We start from the raw sequence: 22,443 nt of genomic DNA on the forward strand, positions 1-22,443 counted from the left end.
CCTGCACTTCATTACGATTGGTTGCTTTACCCTTTTACTCTTGTAGTTTGGCTTTATGTTGTTTTATGTGTGTGTGACATTTGAGAAGTCTTTTGTGCACCATGCCTCACAGGCAGACAGAATCTATCGCTATGCTCCCAGGCCTCAGTTGCCAGGCAACAACTCAGCCTCGTTTTAAGATCCAGTCAGACCTTTTTAAAAATTATATTAATGTAGTGCTTCCCACTTAAAGAATTGATTTGAGCAGATTTCCTAGATTTTATCTTCTGTTTACATTTTCAGAAGCTTTCATGTAGATTAAATTTCAGATTGATTGAAAAGTCTGTTTTGCAGCTGACTTTCAAATTTAAGAATTAATTGTTTTGACTTTATAGAAAGCATTGTAATTGCATGTGATGTGAACAGAGATAATAAAAACAAGACAGCTTCCTGTTGAATACAGCAGACTTATAAGTGTGTGATAACATTCCTAGAATTTACTGATCATACAGTAATAGTAGTAAAAAAAAAAGAATAACACTAGACATCTTCAGCCCAGTGTTTTTGCTTCATTCAATTGCAGCAGAGTGCTACAGAAGTCCCTTGTGCTTAATATTGCTTTATTTATCACTTTTTGCCTGCAGTCACTCAAATGGCATTATCTCGGCGGGAGTCCCATTGTTTTCTCTTTTGCTCTTTATTTGCTGCCAGAAGCTCATGTTGATCTGTAAAACTACCATTTACATGAACTCAGCACTTCCTCCATGTTCCCCCATAATAAACACCTTCTAGTGTGAAGATGTTTGGGTGTGAAGCCAGTGGTAGGTTTACTGTAAAGCCTCCTCAGTTGATGACATTGTCAGCAGGATCAGTTAGCATTATCAAAAGTTAACTAACTAAAAGTTTATCTGAAAGTAGAATGACTTTCTAGTCACTACGTTGGAGGTGCCCAGAAGCTTTTACAGTTTGGGCAAGCTTCAATCAGTGGAAATTAGACCAAGGGATCTGTGCACAATACCATTAATCCTGCATGAGGTTTTGTGTGCGCGCTGTGTGTGTGTGCACGTGTGTTTGTGTGTGCGTGTGCGTGTGCGTGAGCACACAAAGCATGTGAGTGCATGTGAAACATATGAGCAGGTGTATGTGATGTGTCACACCCACAGGTCTTACTGAAAGTTTCCAGTGGAAACAATGTTTTAGGCATGGTGTTTGGAAAGAAGAAACATTCTTACTAATTCATTCATGTACAGACAAATTCAAGTCAAACTGTTGAAGCCAGCTTTACTCTGTGCATTCACAGATGCTCTACATAGAGATTAAAGTAGCTGATGTGTTGTAGGAAAATCAAGCAAATTAATTACTGATTTGATTTAAAGACTTTTAATGCGTTATTCTGACTTATTAGCCTGTATGGACACTCACTAAATTCCACAAGTTGCATTTGATTGTGTTATCATATAGACTGTCAGTACTGTGTTGATGCTCCATCCATTTCAGCCGAAGACCATAGTTTAGTAAATGAACACATGGCCCAACAGCTGGCTGCCTTTTCAACTGAGTACGACTTCATTTCCCCCGAGACAGACATTGCATAATGCACAATGGGTGCTGGAGGTGTCCCCAGCTCACACTGCTCCGAAAGCGTGGTGGGGTGTTTTGTTACACCACATTAGACTCTGTCACTAACTGCCGAAGAGGGAGTGGTTAGAGGCCCCAAGCTGTTTGCATTGGTTAGACCTGCACTGTCCAGCTGCCGTGTCTACCATCAAGGCTCACATTGTTGTTTGATGGTTAGAGCTCAGCTGGATGTTTTATTTGCTTTTTCTTTTTCTTTGGTTAGGCTTGTAGCTAAGCTGGAGTTTAGATTAGACCACAGCTCACTGCTTCAGTGATATCAAAATGTAAAACAACAAAAAAAAGAGATAGATAGATCTATCTAATTAGGCTACCTAACCTCTGGCTTTTCATTTGTGATTGCAGAGCCATGATTGTTGGGTATAGATGAAAAGGGAAGGAATTATCAGTAAGGTGTGAATGTCGTGCTATTACCAAAAGTACTGTTATTCCTACTGTTACGTCATGACACCTGCCACTCAATGACACACAATGGCATTCCCAAAGACAGTAGTCAAAAATGAAGCGAATGTGAAGTGGTGTGTTTGTGATTTCAAAGAACTGAAAAATAGGTCAGTAATGATGTGTTGCTCACAACTCTGACAATTTTTTCTGGTTGGATTTGTTTTGCTGTCATCAAACATCAGTTGCTCAATGCTGAGGCAGTTATAATGATTTTCAGGGACTGCATGGTTGATACAGCAGATTAGATGCTGCTGAGGCCCAACGCTCACAGTTAGATTTTTCATCTGTAGCCTTGGCCCATTTGCTGAAAGTAATTTACACCATGACTCCAGAACAGTAGGCACACAGGGAAGGGCAGTTAAGGACACTGGGTAGCAGGAGGGAGGCAATGGCATCCCCTCTGCAATGCATATTTGCTAGTAATTTGAAAAAAACAATGAATTAATCCATGTAAACAAAGCCCCTGGAAACACCTGCTGTTCAATGCTCTGACAGTGTCACGTGAGTGGTTAAAGCCCATATGAAAATAATTGTTTCTTACTGCAAACTTTTTCTTCCTGAACAGAGTACTTTTGGAATCGCGTCGCAAGTCAAAGAAAATCACAGCCAGAGGGATCTTCACTGGTGGCCGGGTGGTGAGAGGAGTGGACTGGCAGTGGGAAGACCAAGATGGAGGCAATGGAAGAAGAGGAAAGGTAGGGTGCCAGTCAGGACAGTCAATCCTGTTACTCCACTCTGCCAGTTTTGTTTTTGTTGTGTGTGTACTCCTCAAGACAACGGTTTTGACCTGTAAATATGTACAATACAGGAGGAAGAGTTACTTAACAGTAAGCGGTACTGAGGTTTATAATGTGCAGGCTCAAGTAAGTGTGCCAGTCACCCAGTTTTGGCTTTGGCTTTATTATTCCCCGTACAGCGTATAGTGAAAAGCAGATTACCTTTACCTCTGCTTTGCCACTGATGGGTTTCCGCATCACCTGAGGCCTGGTGTTGGTTCCAGCCCCTCAGAGTTGTCAGCAGTGGATAAGTCATCAAGGTTTTTTAAATAAAAGTAAAAGGTGCTTGATGGTTTAAAAAAGAGACAAAGAAAAAAATGTCTCCTCTAAATCCTTTTTTTCTTTTACAAGTGAGGTTTAAGTGTGCAGATACCTTTCCATTTTTTTCGCCGAATGAATGAACATAACTGCTAAATGATATATTTCCAAACATCGTGCAGACAAACTTGTCTCAACAGGTTTCTTTCCTTTCTTTTTTTTTTTTCTTCTTCTTCTTCAAAGCTGCACAATTAAGTGGATAATAAATCCCTGGAGGTAAGGCAGGCTTGGTGAGCCTGCCAGAGGCCATCGCAACCACCCACATGTGTTGTGGTTGTGAAGGGAGCATGACCACCCTTAAGGGTTGCATATAAGGGAAAGTCGAGGATCCGTTACCTTTTACAATCTTAGGGAGGAAATATGGTTTGATTTGGAAATATACACGAACCTCAACCAAAACAGAAAGGGCACAGGCTGACTCAGCATGTTCGTGGCATGAATATATAGTAGGCAAACAAGAACACGGATAGTCCAGTCCTACGGGGTTCAGCTAGGTGTTGTTGTTGAAATAATCAGCGTAACTATATCACTGTTCTGCAGTTTTTTCTAAGTTCAGAAAAGTTATTTCACTTGTCTGCAGTCCATTGCAAAGCTTACTGCAAGAAAACAAAACCAATATCTTGTCTCATACTGTATCACTATGTCAGTAAAGTGTTTATATCAGCAACCTGTAGCTTGAGTTGAAATTTACAAAATGTTTTCTTTTCTTGTGACTTCCTCCACTAAAACACCCCAAAGAGTAACATACAGAAAACATACAGTGACACTCGAGAGCAAGATTCAGCATGATTTTCCATAAGTGAAGAATAACAAATTTCCTCTGTTGTTAAACTTCAACACTTAACACCAGTAATTCAAATTGAGTGGAAAATATAGGATGTTGCATTAAATCCTTTCTTAACTTAGTTTGACAAGAGGTTGACTTGTCTAAGGATTTTCAAAATGTGCACAATGTGTTGGAAAATTAACAAAATCAGTAAATCGATGTAGAAATGATAAAAGGAGCTAGCAGAATGTGTCACTGACAAACCTTTATTCTTTGCTTCATTCCGCTGATTCCTATATATATCTTTGCAGAGGCTATAAACAGACTTCCTTGCTGCAGGTTATTCCAGGCTTAAATACATCATTAGAAGGTAATACAATGTCTGATGAGGCTGCATTTGTTTAGCACAGTCTATTTAGATTTATGCTGTAAATGTGCTGTAAAGTGCTTGTATTTTGACTCCGGTCCAGACCCCAGAGTATTCAATTTAAGAGTCCCTCCAGGCAATTTAAGACTTCATTTTGCTGTGTTATTTAATGGCATATCTCATTACTGTTTTATGATGCTGTAAGCAATATGCTCTCCAGAAAACTGCTATTGCATGTCCTGCAGCTTAGATGTTCCATTAGTTTAGCATGAATATTACCTCCTAAGGCCCATTAATCAATTACCTCTGCAAGGGGCCTGAAAATAATTTAACGATTTGATTTCTGTATTTACTTAAGGCACAGCTTTTAATTAAAGAATTCATTCACTCCAATACAGCTCTTCTCTTGACACTTTCTCAATGTGATGAAACTGTTGCGCTGCTTGCAATGGAGAGAGAATTGTCTCATGTGACAATCCGAACCTTATCTTCCCAAATCTGAATTGATTTTGCAGTCTCCCATTCATACCTCATTGCATATTTATGCTTATAAGACACAATTTTCCTTGGCTTTTAGTGCCCTTCAAAAAAAATTTGCCGAAAGCTTTTAGCTGCTTTTCACCACAAAAGTCATGTATTAGTCATAATGTAATACAGGAAATAACTGAGGAAAGGCCGGTGTAAAAATGTTATGGCAGATGTGTCTGTTGGGGTGCTTTTGGTGATTTTGATCAGCTCTTTATATCGGAGCAGCAGGTGAGACAGTCAAGACTGTCTGGCTCACACTAATTCTTAATATTTTTAATGCATGCAGGGGGTTCAATGGAGCACAGGTGAAAACGATGGATTTATTAACACATTAATGGTCCAACCCACTTGGAAAAGACTGCAGAGATGAAAGAAATCAGCTTTTAGTCCTTTTCAATAGCTTTTCCTCTGTGAACAAGTAGCTCATTGACTGTTATTTGTTTAAATGTAAAGGCTTTGATTTTTGAGTCTTTGTAGGAAAAGGGTCACTGACTTTATTTATTCATCTTTGGGTTCCACAAGGATAGGAGAGTTTCTAAAGAATCTTCTAAAAGTGCGAGCAGGTTTTGCCTCCAAGTTCTATAAAAACAGTGGAAGTCAAGAACGGGTGTGACAGTCTGTTGGTATATTCCAAATAGATGTTCAAGATATCAAGTAAATTTACATGACAAGGAAGAGGAAATGCTTTTCTGGCGACTTAAACATTCTTTAATACTACTACCACAGTTTGGATCCAGCCCTTAAGTATATTCCCCTAGTGCTAATAGATGGAAAAAATATTGACATTTAGGACATCCTGAATTAATCAAAGATGATGCAGCTAACCATTTGTGGATACTCAGACTCTGATTTCCATTAATTTTTTTTAGAAGAATAACAACTGCATCAATTTCCCTTTGAGCAGGGGAGAAAGAGTCCTCTGAAACCCGCAGTACCATTTTTGAATAGAGGCCCATGTGTCAAAAGTTCCTTGCCCTGATGAGCAATGTTTCCCACATGCTCTGTCTGTGGTCTGGCTGAACTAGGACTGCCTTTGTCGTGTGTCTTGTTTTTCTCTGCAAGCAAACACAGTAATGGTTGCAAAAGTTTAATTAAAACATTCTTGAAGATTTCACAACTCTTCCCAACTGGTAAAATGAAATAAAACAATGAAAGGTTTAGTATTGACTATAAAATTGCATTGCAGAGAGAATTAAAACCAAATCTAATTGCGACCCCGAGAATCAAAGCCTAATCAGATTTGTTCTTGATGAGTCCCACTCCTAATATTTCTCAGGAGTTGGTGAATTAAATTTTCCTTGAGGTCAAAACACAGTGAATGCAACATACAGAGCATCTGACACTAGTGTGTATAGATTTACTACATCAGCTTGCCAACTACTTTGCTTTCCTCTGTCACATGCACAATATATCACCATGTAGGAAAAAAGTGGTGCATAAAACTAAAACTGCAAGCCAGAGAGTGCAAATTAGTTCCCCGTACATTGCCAGAAGATGTTGGACCCTTCAACCAGAGGAGCCCAAGTTCAGCTTGTTGTTTTAGGAGACAGCTCATTGTCTTTGAGCAGACACTGAATACTTGGCTCCACGGTTGCTGTTCTTTAGTTCAACCTTCACTATGACCTTCAATTTGAAAAGATAATTTCCCTACAGGGATCAACAAAGTATCCTAGTTTATGTCATTATGAGTTGTTTTTTTTTTTAAGATTAATAGCACCTGCTTGAAAATCCCCTGTAAGAAGATTATTCCCATCTGGCCAATATTATATTTTACACATACAGTATGCCAGAACCTTTATTCTGATATACAGCCAGTCCAAACCTTTTGGCATGAAATTCTGATTAGAACTCAACAATCTACTTTCAGTGTGTCTTTTTTTGTCTTCCTCATCTCATCCCTCCTCCTCCTCCACAGGTGACAGAGATCCAGGACTGGAGCGCAGCGAGCCCTCACAGCGCTGCCTACGTACTGTGGGACAATGGGGCCAAGAACCTGTACAGAGTTGGCTTTGAGGGAATGGTGAGCAAACTTCCATACTGACCCTCACGCTCAGTCACTCACTCACACACACACACACACACACACACACACACACACACACACACACACACTGAGTCTCACAAAAGATCAGCTGTCAGGTGGCCTTTGTGTTTGACCGCAGGGCTTAGGGTCTTTCTTTTGCTGCCAGGCCTTTGTGAGAGCCACGCAGCCAGCGTGAGTAAGGCGCCATTATACAGGCAGCTGGAGGGGGAAGGTATCTGCATAATAAAGGCAAGCTGTTCTTTCTACTTTTTAGGAGAAGAGAGTGAACATGGAGGTCAACTTTAGAGGAGGGGGACATTCTCTTGGGGTTGTTGCAGGGGCACCTACACACGCGTCTCAACTGAAAAGCATCTTCCTCATTGGTGCAGACGGTCCTTGCCTTTTTTCGAAAGAGGCCAATCAAGTTTCTCGGTTTCAGAGCAGATTTGTCCTTTTGTTAATCTAATAGGCAAATGGGAAGGTAGACGACATCTGCTTCTGCATTAAGTCAATCATGGAATAGACCCCACCAGTCTTGACAGATTTATTTTGGCTTTGTTTCTTATTTAGACAGTGATAAAATCCTTCTAAGAGATATAAAGGGACTGCAGATGAGTGTTTGTTCCAAATGCAGTATTTGAGGCCAACACCTTTTCCTGCTTTATTATATCTGCTTTGTGCACAAAGCATCATAAGATCAAAAGTGTCCTGCTGGCTGTATGCAGTAAGAACGACTTGAGTTATTAATTTGTTGAGACTTGTTGTACTCAGGACTTAAGTGTTCCATCAGTTCAGAGGAATGTTTGCTCTGCCTCACAGTCATCTCTGCCCTCTAACTCTACCACGGTGGCTGCGCATCTGAGTCATCACAAATGATATGATGCTTTCTCTCTGTAGTAATGTAGTGTTTCATTGTCCTGCCTTAGCCTTAAGACACTGATATTTTTGGTTTTCACAAGAACCTACACTGACACTACAGCTTGAAGTGTATAGATCCTCACTTTCATTATTCATGACCATCGTCCCCCTCCACTAATGGAATTACACTGGATCATTGTCTAACGCCTTCCACCCCTTTTTTTCTCTTAGTCGGATCTGAAATGTGTCCAGGATGCCAAAGGAGGCTCTTTTTACAGAGACCATTGTCCTGTTTTAGGTAAGTAAGCCACTGATCTATGTCCACCATCATTATTGCACCAATTCTCTCACCTATCGTTCTGGTGCAGTGAATTCAAGGGCATTAGGGGAGTTTCACTTGCAGTTTGTTTTGTTTGGCCACTAGATGGCAGCACCACATAGTCACCTGGCTGCCAAAACCATGTATAGGCCCAGGTCATGCAGTCATGGTGTTCCAAGACTTTCAAGAATGAATTGTCTCTCTGCATTGAACACTGCAGTAGAAGTCCCTTATTAGGTTTGATAGTGTTATAGCAGCGCTTTTTATGTGTATTCATTGTAGTTATGCTTTTTCTGTGCTTTCTTGTAACTAATTTGCTACCACATATGTACATGTGTATATATATGTAAATCGCTATACCTGTTTTTAGAACACTTGCAGGTTTGAAATGTTATTGTGCAAAACTAATACTGTTTTTGATAGACATTTAGGAATGTAGTTTTACGAGTAGTAGACCTAACGTTACCTTCATCTCCCAGGTGAGCAGAATGGCAACAGAAATCCTGGCGGTCTTCAGATTGGAGACCTGGTCAACATCGACTTAGACCTAGAGATTGTTCAGTCCCTCCAACATGGCCACGGTGGGTGGACTGATGGGATGTTTGAGACGCTTACCACCACTGGCACAGTATGTGGCATCGATGAAGATCACGATATTGTCGTTCAGTACCCCAGTGGGAACAGGTGAGTCCATAGATAGACTGGCTCTGATTTATTGGTTGCTAATGAGTGGGACCAATGAAATTGCATCATAGTTTCCCATATATTGAGTTCAGCTCTGTCAAAAGCCATCAGACACTTCTCTGGTTTTATGGGTTATATCACTTGAGAGAAGTTAGGGGTCCATTTGCAGTAAAATTTATAATAAAAAAGTGAATCTTTGCTAATTTGCAGTCGCTTCTAGTATTAATAAAAGTGTTATTACTGTCATTGATCATAGGTGCACTTTTTAAACAGTGTTTTTCTTTATTTTATAATGTTTTTATAACTTAATCGTAGCTTGCAAAATCCCCACATATTCCATGTGACTGCTCAGAATCTGTACTTGGTCAGGTATCATGTGAACTGTGAGTGAATTAATCTGACTTGTTTGAATGTATTCATTTTTGTATCTGCAGATGGACATTCAATCCAGCAGTGCTGACAAAGGCCAATGTAGTGCGCAGCGGTGAAGTAGCAGCTGGGGCAGAGGGAGGCAGTTCCCAGTTCCTAGTGGGAGACCTGGTGCAGATTTGCTATGACATCGACCGCATCAAGCTGCTACAAAGAGGCCATGGAGAGTGGGCTGAGGCGATGCTGCCTGTAAGAATCTGAAAAGATGTTCACACTCATTTGTGCAAATATAACCACCCTTTAACCTTTTATTCAAATGTCAATTGGAATTTTATGCTAACATATACGCATACGTTTAAAATGTTCAGCAGCCCTGTTTTGCTAACATGACGAGTTTTATGATTCATTTTCAAAAAATGTAATCTTAGAAATGTCTCTGTGTAGATTTTTTTAATTAATCTGGGTTCTACATCATCAGATGAAATTATCCACTGTAGCTATAAAGTTGTCTGAGTGACAGAACATCTTGAAATCTGAAGTACACTTTAGTGGATAGTTTCATTAAACCTGATGAGAAAAATCTGCCTTATTTTAGGCACTTACTGGAAAATCTGAGACAGTCAGTGCTGTTGGCACAAGGCATTTTTACCATTCTTTTTTTAGGTGGTCCGAAGATTTTGACGTGGACGTAATCACAGACATAAAATATGTGTGCAAGAACCTCCTATAGAACCTTCTATAATTCATATAACTGTAATTTTCCTTGTTGTTCCCCTCACACTTAGCAGTGCCAATCACTCGTTCTTTTTAAAGTTGTTGCATGTAAAACATACGATTCCTCCCCTCAAATCAGTCTATGGCTGTGTTGCTGACATTTATCTGTTTACTTAATATTTTTTTTCGGTTGCAGCGCGACTTTATTCTTCACTTATTATGAAGTTTATTCATTGCTGCCCAGCACGCCTTAGGTTATGTAACACTAGTCTACTCCAATATGCCACTTGTCCCTGCCAAACTGGCCCCCCTCAGCAGCTAATGAGCCTTAAAACCCTGAGATGGGTTGTAGCTTTGATCACTAACCACGGCTGTTTGCCGCCCGCTGCTGCTTCTACTGCAGCAGTCCCCATTATTGATGGCATCCTTCAGGACAGCCCCAGACCCGGCTCGACAGACTCAAAGTGCCTCTTTCTCATATAGCCAGGACTGAGATGATATGATTCAAAAGTGGAAAGCATTTTGCGCTGTCCTCTCTGTAATGCCTGCGTAGATGAAGAATAGCCTAGCCAGTTGAACGGTCTTTTTCTTTTATATCCATCTTCTTTCTGTTGCAAGTACATGTCCTCTGAATAATGAGAACACCGCCTAAATCTGTAATATAGTTTTTATTTTTGCCACGAGCTTTGTTTTTGCACTGTGTAGGACAATTGCTTTGTTGAGATGGTATTGTCTCCTCTTTATCCTTTCCTCCATCCTCTGTTTTTTTGCACTTTCTAGGAGTCTCTCTTCATCTTTCCTCGGCCACTTACAGGCTCAGTTACACAGAACATAGCCCAAAGACAACAGCCCTCCATATACTAATGAGTTTGTTGCAACATTTATCAACAGACACTAGGCAAGGTGGGCCGTGTGCAGCAGATCTACTCTGACAGCGACCTGAAGGTTGAGGTTTGTGGAACTTCTTGGACGTACAATCCTGCTGCTGTCACCAAGATTGCCCCCTCTGGCTCTGCTGTCAGCAACGCCTCTGGAGGTATGTATGAACATGCACTGGTGACATACAAGAGTGTCATCTTAATTCTTTGTCCTCACTGCTCCCTGTTCTCAGACATGTATGCACAATCCCTGTCTGATGTTTTTCTTCTGTTTGGCCAGAGCGTCTGTCTCAGTTGCTGAAGAAACTATTTGAGACACAAGAGTCCGGAGACATTAACGAGGAGCTGGTCAAAGCAGCAGCCAATGGAGACCTTGCCAAGGTGGAGGACATCCTTAAGAGACCTGATGTGGACGTAAGTGCTTAACATACATATATATATATTTTTTTTTTTTGCTGTGAGCTTCTGCTGGATTTCTAGATGAGTTTTTGATGAACACAAATTAATATTGCTGTTGAATTGATACAAAAGATCTGAGTACATTGATAATTGGAGGTGGAATACCCCTGGCTGTGCTGTGCTCTGCTCTCAGTATATTGAGGAGGCAGAGAGTCTCGTAGGAAAGGGCTCTGAGATCCTCCCACTCTGCACCTCTCTCAATCTGAAAAGCATTAAGGCTGGGCCCAGAGGAGGCACCAAGGAGCAATGGTGTGCACTGCAGCACAGACCCGATTCACTCTTAGAATCAAGCTGAGATCTACTAACCCCCCATATGGCTGCAGATTGTCCTCTGGCACAAGCTACTTGCCAGGAAAACACCCGTTTGCCACCGGACAGAAACCTGTGCCCTGTGGAAGTTATAAGAATTAGATACGTCAAGTCTGCAATACTGTCTTCACTCATAGAGCAGTGAATGAGTGCGTGTGCGTCAGTGGTGAAGGCTGGCCAGATGCCCTACTGCCTTTCAGTGGAATTATTTGCTTAAAGCTGAGCACACTGAGCTTGGCCAAGTGATCCGCCTGCCAGGACAAGAGACGTCTCGAGACTCCCAAAGGAGCCCACATTAATATTTATGCTCCGAGTTTTTGCAGTGCTGCAGTTGGTGATGAAACATGCACACCCAACCGTTCATGCACGTACACACACACAAACGCTTAAACACACCCTCACCAATCTCTTAGGCCCCTCAGGTGAACAGCTAATTCAGTCGATGCACATCTGAATATTAAACATGACACTGACACACTCCCGTATCCTCACTTTGACTCTTGATGTGTTTACAGGTGAATGGACAGTGTGCTGGACACACTGCTATGCAGGCAGCCAGTCAGAACGGTCACGTTGATGTCCTGAAGCTGCTGCTTAAACACAACGTAGACCTGGAAGCTGAGGTTCGTATAATTAAATATATTTCCTCGTTCTTGTCCATATTTTTCCTTATTGTAAAAACATCTTGACCCATGTAAGTAAGAATCCACACATAGACATAAATACTGAGTCATTATGTGTGTGTCGCTTTGCTCAGGACAAAGATGGAGACCGGGCAGTGCACCACGCAGCCTTTGGTGATGAGGGCTCTGTCATTGAGGTGCTGCAGAGGGGCGGTGCTGACTTGAACGCCAGGAACAAGAGAAGGCAGACTCCATTACACATAGCTGTCAACAAGGGCCACTTGCAGGTGGTCAAAACCCTGCTGGACTTTGGCTGCCACCCTAGCCTCCAGGTATCTATCACAATGACGTATTTAACTATCGAGACATGCTTTGTGACACAGGTTGTGACATGTCAGAACAGTAATACAGAAAAAAGTACATACAACAGTCACAGATCAGTCAGGTGGTAAGTTTGCTATAATATGGTAGTGGAGAGGTCAGCGTTTGAATCACAGATTAGTAGGGGAGTAGCAAGTAACATAAAGTTTCCCTTTTAGGATTCAGAAGGGGACACACCTCTGCATGATGCCATAAGCAAGAAGAGAGATGACATGCTGTCGGTGCTGCTGGAGGCTGGTGCTGATGTCACCATCACCAACAATAACGGGTTCAATGCTCTGCATCATGCTGCCCTGCGAGGAAACCCCAGGTACGAGACACTGTCCTGCTTTTGGCTAAATGTCACACCTGTTTGGTGTCTTTGAGGGAGTAGGGCATGTTTAAGTGGAATCGGTATTTTCAGCACTGCAGTAAATCTCTCAGTAAATCTTTCAGTAAAGCCTAGATCAGATTCAGACATGCTGAATCCCTGAATTCTTACCTTAAAAGCCTTGAATATTTCTAATGTTCACACCCTACCTGGTGGGAAAAAAATCTTCTTTGATGCATGAATGTTTCAGCGTTGACGCACAAGACACCTTAATTGGAATTCAGAGGGTTTACGGTCTCACAGAAACAGAAAGTCTAGAAATCAAAAATTAAGATGCATTTAGAATCTTAGCATTCTAAAAGCAAATTGTCACTACTTAGAGATTTTTAGCCCTTTGAATGAATGGGCACCAGATTAGTTGTTTAGATTGTATGTGTGACAGGCAAACCACAAATATTCTCAGTGCCCATATTGTTTGGCTTATTTAGACTTGAGTATTGAATGATAACTAATACGTTGATACTGATTATTCACCCCAGCACAACTGAAGCAGTCTTAACACAAGAAAAAAGATTCAGAGAATTATTATGATCCAGCCATATCAACCGTTGAATATATGAGTCAAAGCTACAAACACTAGGCTTTATGTTTTGCTTCTTAGCAGCCAGAGGCAGAGGCCATGGCAGAATTGCTTAGCTGTTACCACTAATCCGTTGCTTAATCATCCTCCGTTGGAATGAAAGATTTGAGCTCACCACCTTCAGGTCTGAACTAGGAGACAGACGAGGTCCAATCACTGACATAAACAAATACAAAATTTGTATTAACTGGCAAAGGATCCTGTTGAGGCATCAGAAAAACATGGCACGTGCATTTATTTCAAAAGTTGTTTGTTATAAAGATGAATTTTCAGTCATGGATTATTGTTACATAGTTCAATGTGTTCTAAGGAAAATATCCAAAGCCCATAGATGAAAGTCACAGATTAATATTTTTTTTGTGTGTGATGCTTCACCTTAAAATGCTCCTTGTGGACAAAAGTTTAAAACAGTTGTAAGTCTAAAATACATTGACCACTTAATGTGGAGTTTTAAGTAGTTTAAAGCCATTAAAACTAAAATAAGTTTAATTCCAGTACCTCACTGATCACATTTTATCCTGCTATGAAATTTACTTTGGGATCTCAATTTAGTTTGACATTGATTGAAGTTTGAAGCAGTCCTATAGGCTTCATCCATCTCCCCAGCAGATGGTATGGTCTCAAATTGACATTAGACTACCTTTGAGGCCTTGAAAGCATCTGTCTTGCTTTGACTTTTTTTTTTTATTAGTGTAGCTAATAGCCCTTGAAGTTCATTTGTTGTTTCTTTTTACTGTTATGCTGGTCCGTCACCGTGTGTTGTGAGCAGAGGCTGGCCTGAAGCAACTGGTCCGTTCAGCAGCAGCAATTTGCCTTGTCCTTGGCCATACCTATTTCCAGCTCAGGCAGGTTGCTGCTCCACTCTTGAGCTGTTTTATTCTTGTCTCTCAACCATGAGCATATTAAAGATGGCTCTATAAGACAGCTGTCTGTATCCGGTTGATCATCCAGGGCCTCATAAGGTGATGAACAGTGACATTACAGGGTCAGCATTATAGACTGGAGCTGTTCTAGTAAAGTTAACGGATTCTTCCCATTCTGAGCGCTTTGGGTGTGTTTGAGCATGTTTGCGCATGAGCGTGGTTATCCCAGGCTAAATGTCATTCCCCTTCACTGGCATTCATTCCTCTGGCATGAGGACAAATGGAATTGAGGTCAGAGGGCTGTGGAACACCTGCCACCTGCCACAAGCCTGGCCAGACTCAGCCCTCCACCTCTGGCACACTGCAGAATAAATTGTGCAAAGCTGGTGCCTGTTTCCTGTGTGGTACACTGATCAGTTGATTTGCAGATTGACGTAGACATACAGAATAACTATATAAAAAAAACCAAAATATTGCTTTTCACGGCTAAAATAAATTGTCAAAGGGTTAAGCTGCATTGAAATGTATTCGAAAATAGATTTAAACAACATACAGATTGTACATCAAGGATTTATTTTATTCAAATAATCAAAACGATAGTAGTAATAGCAATAATAATTTAAAATGTGACACAGCACAAAAAAAAGACAAGATCAGAAAATTGACGAGACAGAAATAAAATCTAAAATTAACAGATAAAGACGAAGTTTAGAAGTGCAGAATGATGCAGGGTGTAGAATAATGAAAGTAAAAGAAATTCTACAATAATGTGTTTTTCTTTCTTAGTTTCTTTTCTTTAAAGATACAGAACTTGCTTGCCTGATCCCCTTCGGCAGGTTGTTCCACAGTTGATGATCCCTGAAATTCTATAATTGAATGTAATTACATAGATATAGGTCTAAATGATTGATTCACATGTTACCGCATAGAGGACAGAAATAAATAAAAATCACACACAGAACACACAAAATTGTCTGTATGGTCAGCAGTCCCTGCCTCACTTTGTAGTCCGAGAGAGAAAAAATATTTCAAGGCTACTGTGTGGTCTTTTATTGCACAGCTCTTAAACTTTAATGAATAATAGTAAACGTATTTAGGAAAAGCTCACAGACTGGCAGAAAATTGCTTGCATTATAAATATTAAAATGCAATGAGTGTGTAATGGGCATATGTAAACCAGGATTCAGAATATAAAGGAGCAGGGAGCAGGTCTGCTGTAGGACTCATTGATTAAGTGGCGAAAAAGTGCTGGAGTGCAGAATTTTCCGTACCAGGGCTGCTGTTGTGGTGTGTGCGCGTTGCTTGCTGCGGTCCACGCTCTGTCCCCTTGCCTTCAGAGAAACGAAGATATATGTCGCCTTCTCCAGTCTGCCCATTTACTTTTATTTCACACTCGAGCTCCTGCAATATCGGAGAGACAGTCCACAAGTCCTAAAGCCCTCGAAAATCTCTCCCTTGGTTGAAGTGAAAGTACCTTGTCTGGTGTGTTTTCAGTGGACAGGCAGTTGTTTCGATGGAGTGCTTAGAGGAATTCCTACCATAGAATCATATTTCTAAAAAGTAGCTTCAATGACTGTCATGAAGAAATGCTTGAAGTTGGAAGTTGATCGTAAGTCCCCTGGATGAAGGATCATATGAAACCCCTCTATTTAATTATTGATGTCATTATTGCTTCCTGATAGTAGGTCCGCTCTTGCTCTCTTCGTGCTTACATCGAGCACTGGCACAGAATGTTGGAATTAATGGCTTAAACAAGTCTAATCTATAATTTCTCATCAAAACTACCACTATACAACTCCTATAAAGCAGGAAAAAACATGCTTCCATCTTGTGTTCTGTTACGATACGTCAGAGTGTGTGTGTGTGCGTGCGCGTGTGCTTTATGTGCCTGGGTGTTTTAAGAGCGTGGGTGGGTCTTCCAGCGGTGGAAAGAAGATTGAGGAAGACACATAGGAAGAACCCCGTGGGTGACAGATGAATCTTTCAACTTGGAGTCACAAATACAGAGACAAATCAACTCTACCAACAGGGGTGCAGGAGGAACAGGGGCTTCACTGTATTTCACCTCGTTCATTACTCACACACACAAGCCCCTACAGAGGCTAAAGGCATTTCCTCATAAATTAAACCTAGTTGTTAAGGTTTACAATTGCTAGTAAAGTGAAAGTGCTGTTATAACCAGTAGTAATGCACTCGGGAAAGAATTTTCGCGGACATCCACATTGTGTGTTTCCCCCGCGTGTGTTTACCGCAGCCCCAGCCTGCGAGGGGAGCCTGTTTCGTCTCCATGTCTTTCCCTCAGGCTGCTAGAAGCCAGTAGCTGCTACAGTACTGTAAACAATACGATTAATAGCCCATGACTCATAAACGGGCTCCAAACAAGCCCTGCAGCGGCGGTCTGTACCCTTTTACGTGTCACCTCCTTGTAATATTTGCCCTCATCCCTCTCTCATATAGTGCTCAGATTTCTTTTAATATGGCAACATACAGGCAAGCCCCATTTGGTAATCACATCACCTGAGTAGGCAGAGTGCTATGCAATCATACACACTGTGCTCCAAAATGCAGACAAATATGATGTCAGTACTAATAGGCAGCAGCACAATGGTAGTATTGTAACAGGGATCACAATTAGAAAATAGCATTGTGGGCCCGCGGAGACGATGTGAAATGGGTCAAATGTTTTCATTTCTTGGGTCTTGCCGCTATATTCACATGTTCTTAATGGCTGCCATTGATTGAATTGAATGAATTCACTCTCTCGTGCTTATTTCAGACTAGGCTAATCAAGTCAGACTACTGTGATTGAGTAAGCAAGTTCCTCTTACATTAGCCAAATAGATTTCATGGCTTTTGGTCCAATGGAAAACACTTTGAACTCAAGAGAAATGAGAGACTATACAGTGCTATTTCCAATTAATTTAATAATTGATTTCTCTGCTATACATACATCCTCAAATCATTTTTAGTAATGAGACAAATTAGATCACGTTTGTAACAAATCCTTCAGGAGTGTTTTTGTGGCTGTGTTGTGTATTTTCTGAGTTTAATAACAGGCCAGTTTGACATAGCGTTAGGCGCCAAATTAGAAGGCAAAAGAAATAGAGTGAAGTGAAAGGAGGGTGCGCAGGAGACAGTGTTAAGGGGGTTTTGGTCTGCCTGCTTGTTCTGCAGTAACAGCGAGTGAATGTGTGAGACTGTAACTGTTTGCGAGCGGTCCGCTCCTGTGATTTGTGCGTTCAGCTCCTGTCCTCTAGAGCATCTGGCTCTCATCTACCCCAGCTTGTCTAACATCACTGCAGGAGGCTTCAATGGAAGGAGGCCAGAGTGTTTGTGTATATTGCAAAGCCTCTAAACAACTAGTCGCTGCTTTTTTTCCATTTCTGGCATTCTTATTGCTGTATTTCTTCTTTTTAGATCTCTTTACAATTCCACTGTACCCCTACCGAGCTGCATTAGCTGGCTGTTTTATTTATTTATTTTCTGTTGCACATTCCCACCGACAGTGTAATTGACTGTTAGCATCCAGTGACAGTCAGTTTGGGAGGTGTCTTAGCAAGACAGCCGCACATTCTCACACAGACATGTGAGTGCTGTGTTTCTGAAATAGCGCACACTGCATGTCTACCCCAACCCCCCCCCCTGCTATTTTTGAAACAGCCATTGATAGTGTGGTCGGAATATCAATCCAGTTGGAGGCAGAGAGGTAACACTCAGTCAGGAAAGTAGAGCATACCAAAGTTTCAAAGCTGCGATTGGTTTCTTTATTAGTCACAAATGAGACAGGTTTGGCATTGAACATGACAATCACTGAACACTCCAGATGTTGTTGGTAGAGGAAAGCCATAAGCCAGTCATCATCAAGAAGTGGCCTGCTGTCACTGCAGTGATTGTGTTGAAGGCATCACAGCAAAAGGAGCTCCCGTAGTCATCAAAGCATAGCTACAGCTGGTTGAAGGGGACCAAATCCATTCAAGAGGTGATTTGGTTCCATTTTACCAGCTTTAGCAAAGCATTGTGGAATCACTGTTTCAGAGACGGACATGGCAACTGCTGCGAAGTCAAGTGAAGTGAGCTGTCTCAAAGGCTCTACTGCAGTAAAGTTTTACCCAAAAAGAACCAGAGCAACACTAAGCAAAGAAAGGCCATGTTGCAGTCAAATATCTTATTAAAACCTGAGATGTGGCTCATCACACCATATCCACCCACTGGTTGAAATGGACAGTGCTGCGTCTCGTTGTCTCTCCGGCCCATTTTCTCTTGCCCATTCACCTTCACCCACTCTGTATGACACTCAGGTACATTTGGCACACTACACCCCATTTACCACCACACCAATAACGCATAGGTACAGTTGATCAACCTTACCTAACTTTCTCCTTTGCTGCCTCCCAGGCAGACTATTTATCCTCCTCGCTATCTTTTTAAGTTTTATGCTTGCCCCCTCCCAGAGAGCGAGAAAAATTGTTCCCTGAGAAAAGGATAATAATAATCTGTGGCAGTGCACTTGAGTCAAATGTCCTGGAGTCATGAAGCAATTACAGGCTCTGACAGATGGGCCCTGCTGCAAGCTCGCAGCCGCTGCGGTCACCGAGACGGCCAACAGACAAATGCAGAGGCATAACCACATACACAAGCTCTCTCACTCATGTTCCTACAGCAGCACTCTGGGGTGTCAAGTCACAACATTAATTTAAACCAGTCATTTTAGTCCTAGAGACTGATTTGTAGTGTAGAGGGTACTGTTTGAACAGTGACTGAGGGCAGATTATTTTATGTCTCTTTCAGTGCTCTACGGTAGTAAAGTATTTTACACTTTCTGCTAAAAGTCCATCCCTCTGCTAATACAAAAATGATCACAGTAGAACCCACGTTAAGAACTTTGATTATGTTTTTGTGCATGTGTACCTAAAGCAAAATCATAAAATCAGTAAATCACTCCTGCAATTAGAACAACATCAAACAACATTTACCAAATTTTAGCCATACAAAGTATTGTGATTTGTGTTTTTTCTTTTCAATCTCACTGCTGCAGTATTTTTTTATTTGTACTGCAAAACATTCAAATTCTCAAGCACTGTGCTGCCTCCCAAAAAGTCGTAGTGTAGCCCAAACTTTGCATTAAAACACAGTTAAGTGATGCTTATTTGGGCTTTTTCAGATTTCATGACTGTCAGCGGTTATAATTATTGACTTTTTCTGCCAAGGCACGAAGGAGGTTCTCAGAGTGGCCAGCGACAGCTGAGTGATATACGGCACTGCTTGTAGACAGGATGGAGGTCAACATAGGGCCAGCTTGATATGGCACACCAGAGGCAGGTCTATTTGTAACATACACATGCACATTCATGCTTGCTCACTTACACACACACAGTCTCTCAGTCACTCAGAGTCAGGTGGCCAGGCTGCTCACCTCATCTAAGGGCCATAACAGGGCAAAAGCAGGGGGACGACAGGCACTGAGCATTTGATAATGTCAGCATCTGCTGTGTTTGTCACTCAGACAGCAGGTCAATGCTATTGAGGGCCGGGGAGAGACATGCAGTGCAAGCCATGCAATACTACACGTCTCTGATGGCTTGACAGAAAAGGGAGCTAGACAGACAGAATATCATGCAGATGGGTCTGAATGATGAAGCAACTAAAACCTAAACATGCAGCTTCATTCTGATGCTCTCCTCTAATAATTAAAAAAGAAAAAGAAACAAATTTTGCATTTTAGATCTGGACTAAAGTGGCCCTTTCTATTGTGTAATTTTGCCATTTTTCCTAGTAAATTTTTTTTAAAACTGATTTGATCCCATTTAGCAGCTGTTAAAATTCAACAATTCATCAATTTAACATTGTATAAAATTCTTATGAATTAAATGCAAGTCCTGCCTTCAAATTGAGTTCGTCCCCTCGGAAAAATTGAATAGGGCTCTTGTTGTATTCTTGATACATCACACTCGAAAGAAAATTAAATTAATGATCAGAAAGCGATTTATAGGCAACAAATATTTTTTTTTAATTTGTGATTTAAGTGTTTTTTAAATATTGTCAGTAAACTCTGGTAAAAAGAATGGAGATTGTTACTGTTTCTATCAGTCATGTCACTCTAGATTACATATGTCTTTCATTCGAGGGGAAAAGAGTAAGTCAGCCCTACACTCGGTATATTAATCATTTCAGAATTAACTTTCTTGTATTTCATTAGAATAGAGCTGTCGTACTACAGTGGCATATGTACACTTTTTCATTGCTCCACTGCAGGAGAAATTTTGTAGGCACCAATACATCCAAGCCTCTTTCGGAAAATAAATCTAATTTGATGAAGGGGCATTTTATATGTTCAGATACTGTATGTATTTGTAGTTGCATAGAGCATCATAGACCATCTGAGGTTTACTGTAAGTAGTGTACTGTTGTACATTTATATCAGGTATTGCCAAGCCTCTAATTATCTGATTTGTTGATCGGCCCTTAAACAGTAATGGCAGGTTATTGACTTGTATTAATTGTATTATTTGTTCCAGCTTTATTTGTTATTTTTTTCATGTGCTTATTCGAGCTAGAGCCAAAATGCAGTGGAAAGAATTATGCAGATCTGCATTAAAGGGGTTTAAAGAGAGGTAATTCTGTGCTAAAACTGGTAGAGACATTGTCTACGATCCAAGCACAGGCCAGAGAGGGGTCAGAATAGGTGAAAGCGCTAGATATGAATAGCTCGGCGTGCAAACTACTCCCCACCTCCCCCCTCGCTTCATTTCTCTCTGTGCCTCTGCCCATATTCTGTTGCCTTTTTTTGTTTGAAGCAGTCAACAATTGGAATCAGCTGACAGGCCATAGTTGACTCTGATCCTGCATTGTCACTTTTTGATGGTCTAATCTGACTGCCATGCAGCCCAGCAAAGCATTTGGCAAGCATAGCAAACGTGAACAATGAGAGCAGGAATCAGGGGTGGGGAGGGGAGCACGGGGCAGCCGGGTTGATGTCGGGTAGGGGTGCGGATAAGGGCAACGGCATAAAGGGAGAGCAGTCATAGTTAAACACACAAGATTGTTAACACGGAAGCCATATGATGCAGCAGTAGGATAGAGCCAGCTTGTGGCAGCAGCAGCAGCAACCTCAGTGCCTCCTCATTCTGCCTCCTCAGCAACTATGTCCTGCTCTTTCAGTTGCATGTTTTAAAGAAAGGCCAGTGACAATGGCAGAGTTTTGGTTCAATTCACCTTGCTTTCTTTTCCCCTTGAGCCATGTAGGAGCACTGGAAAAGATTATGGTATTAATGGTCAGGAGCGGCTCCAGCATACCACTCGCAGCCTGCTGAAGTTGGTGCTAAGTTGCAGCTGGCTGAATTTCAAGGGCTGTAATGCAGTAAAATCACCCAATAATGAAAGGAGGCCCTGTTCATATGGCGATGTCACAAGGCGGCCATTTGCCCATAGTTGTAGGTGTCTAAAGTAAGGTGCTAAACTCACACTGCTGACAGGGCAAGCTCAAAACGTGATAGCTATCATTTTATGCTAACTTACATAATTGTCTAATGAATTGTTGGCATGTCTTGGATGAGAGATTTTTATTGGCCAAGTCAGCCAGTTTGAGAAAGCACTAAGTTCCCTACAGCGATCATTGCTGCAGTGAGGCTGCCCAGAGACAGTATAGCTAATGTATGAGCCTTACAACTCACATTCATACTCTCTCTTTTCCTCTCTCTCACCCCCGCCCCCCCCCATACTTTGCCTGCTATTTTCTCTCACACCACGATCACAGTCATATTAACAATCTGCAAAGCACAAACATATCGTCACAGTGCTGTCCAACATCATTTTCCAAGAACGAGGACTCGCACCTCACCAAGAATACATACTTCTTTACATTCCATAGCTATCATATGTTCATATGGGTACATAAAGAAGTATGTACACCAAGGAGGTAATCTTAGGTATGAAATGTTCTCACCTTTCGCCAAGGTCAGGAAGTTATGAGCAGAATATTTTTCCTCACCGTTCTCTCTCCCAAGTATGGTAGTCTGCACTGTAAGGTGACTTTGAGTGTAAATTCAGTTCAACACTCAAGGCTTTCGTTTGGTTGCCATGTAAGGCTGAACAGCCAGTCCCCCCGCCCCTGAACATAACAGAAGTTTTGCAGTCCATACCATAGTCGACTGTCCCAGTGACCCCCGCTGTCCTCCAGACAACTGGGAGAAACCAGGAGGAT

General features: G+C 41.4%; 1 protein-coding gene across 5 annotated transcripts in view; it reads left to right on the top strand.

Annotated features, from left to right (window-relative positions):
* The window catches only part of mib1 (MIB E3 ubiquitin protein ligase 1), a 52,888-nt gene that overhangs the window by 1,950 nt on the left and 28,495 nt on the right, over positions 1-22,443 (top strand). For all 5 annotated transcript variants that reach the window (XM_041949389.1, XM_041949391.1, XM_041949392.1 and 2 more), the window contains 10 exons: positions 2,624-2,753; positions 6,729-6,833; positions 7,926-7,992; positions 8,493-8,697; positions 9,132-9,315; positions 10,672-10,816; positions 10,939-11,072; positions 11,942-12,049; positions 12,184-12,381; positions 12,589-12,740. In XM_041949389.1, coding sequence (XP_041805323.1) covers positions 2,624-2,753; positions 6,729-6,833; positions 7,926-7,992; positions 8,493-8,697; positions 9,132-9,315; positions 10,672-10,816; positions 10,939-11,072; positions 11,942-12,049; positions 12,184-12,381; positions 12,589-12,740 — 1,428 coding nt within the window. The remainder of the gene's footprint in view (positions 1-2,623; positions 2,754-6,728; positions 6,834-7,925; positions 7,993-8,492; positions 8,698-9,131; positions 9,316-10,671; positions 10,817-10,938; positions 11,073-11,941; positions 12,050-12,183; positions 12,382-12,588; positions 12,741-22,443) is intronic.

This window comes from Chelmon rostratus, chromosome 12 (genome assembly GCF_017976325.1).
Source record: "Chelmon rostratus isolate fCheRos1 chromosome 12, fCheRos1.pri, whole genome shotgun sequence".
NCBI classification, from domain to species: Eukaryota; Metazoa; Chordata; class Actinopteri; order Chaetodontiformes; family Chaetodontidae; genus Chelmon; species Chelmon rostratus.